The sequence below is a fragment of the Aptenodytes forsteri genome, unplaced genomic scaffold (assembly GCF_000699145.1).
Source record: "Aptenodytes forsteri isolate BGI_AS27 unplaced genomic scaffold, ASM69914v1 Scaffold382, whole genome shotgun sequence".
Taxonomy (NCBI): domain Eukaryota; kingdom Metazoa; phylum Chordata; class Aves; order Sphenisciformes; family Spheniscidae; genus Aptenodytes; species Aptenodytes forsteri.
This window is the reverse complement of record NW_008794625.1, coordinates 528791-529363: the sequence shown is the minus strand read 5'-3', so window position 1 is coordinate 529363 and position 573 is coordinate 528791. Positions and strand designations below refer to the sequence as shown.

General features: G+C 63.4%; 1 protein-coding gene across 1 annotated transcript in view; it reads left to right on the top strand.

The window, feature by feature from the left end:
* The first annotated feature begins 303 nt into the window (after window positions 1–303).
* Window positions 304–573, top strand: part of VAMP2 (vesicle associated membrane protein 2) — a 49296-nt gene continuing 49026 nt past the window's right edge. The window contains exon 1 of the mRNA XM_009273341.1: window positions 304–544. Coding sequence (XP_009271616.1) covers window positions 543–544 — 2 coding nt within the window. The 5' untranslated portion in view covers window positions 304–542. The remainder of the gene's footprint in view (window positions 545–573) is intronic.

Below are 573 nucleotides of genomic sequence, written 5' to 3'. Positions count from 1 at the left end.
CTGAGGACTTGCTTTTTTTCATTCGCAAGCGCTCACCCATGACAGCACAGCTTGAACCGCACTACCTCTCGTGGTTTTCTTCTCCCCCCCGCTCCTTTTTTTTCTTTCCAGAGAGGAGAGGGAGAAGGAAGGTGGTTACAGGAACAGACAAAGGTTCACATCGAAGTGACCCCCCCGAGCCTCCTGGCCGGAATGGGCCCGGCTCTGGTAACCACACCCCGGCGAGACGTTTCCTGCTCCGCACGGGGAGGCGGCGGGACGCGGCCGGCGGCGGGAGGCTCCGTTCGCGTTAGTCGCTCTAGGACTTTCTCCTGCCGGGCGCGAGGGTGGGGAGGGGGTACCTCTGTGCCTGGCCTCTACTTCCTACTCCGTGATGTGAGGCACAGGCATGCTCAGTAGCCGGTGCCTACCCCTCCTATCTCAGCAGCGGTGCCTACAATACTAGGAGACCGCTTGCAGCAGGAGCGGAGCCGGAAAGCCATCTTTGCTGGAGAGGGAGGCAGCAGACCCTGAGCCGCTCGGCACCCGCTCGGCTGCCCGCCATGTGAGTACCCGGGCGGCCCGGCCGGGGGA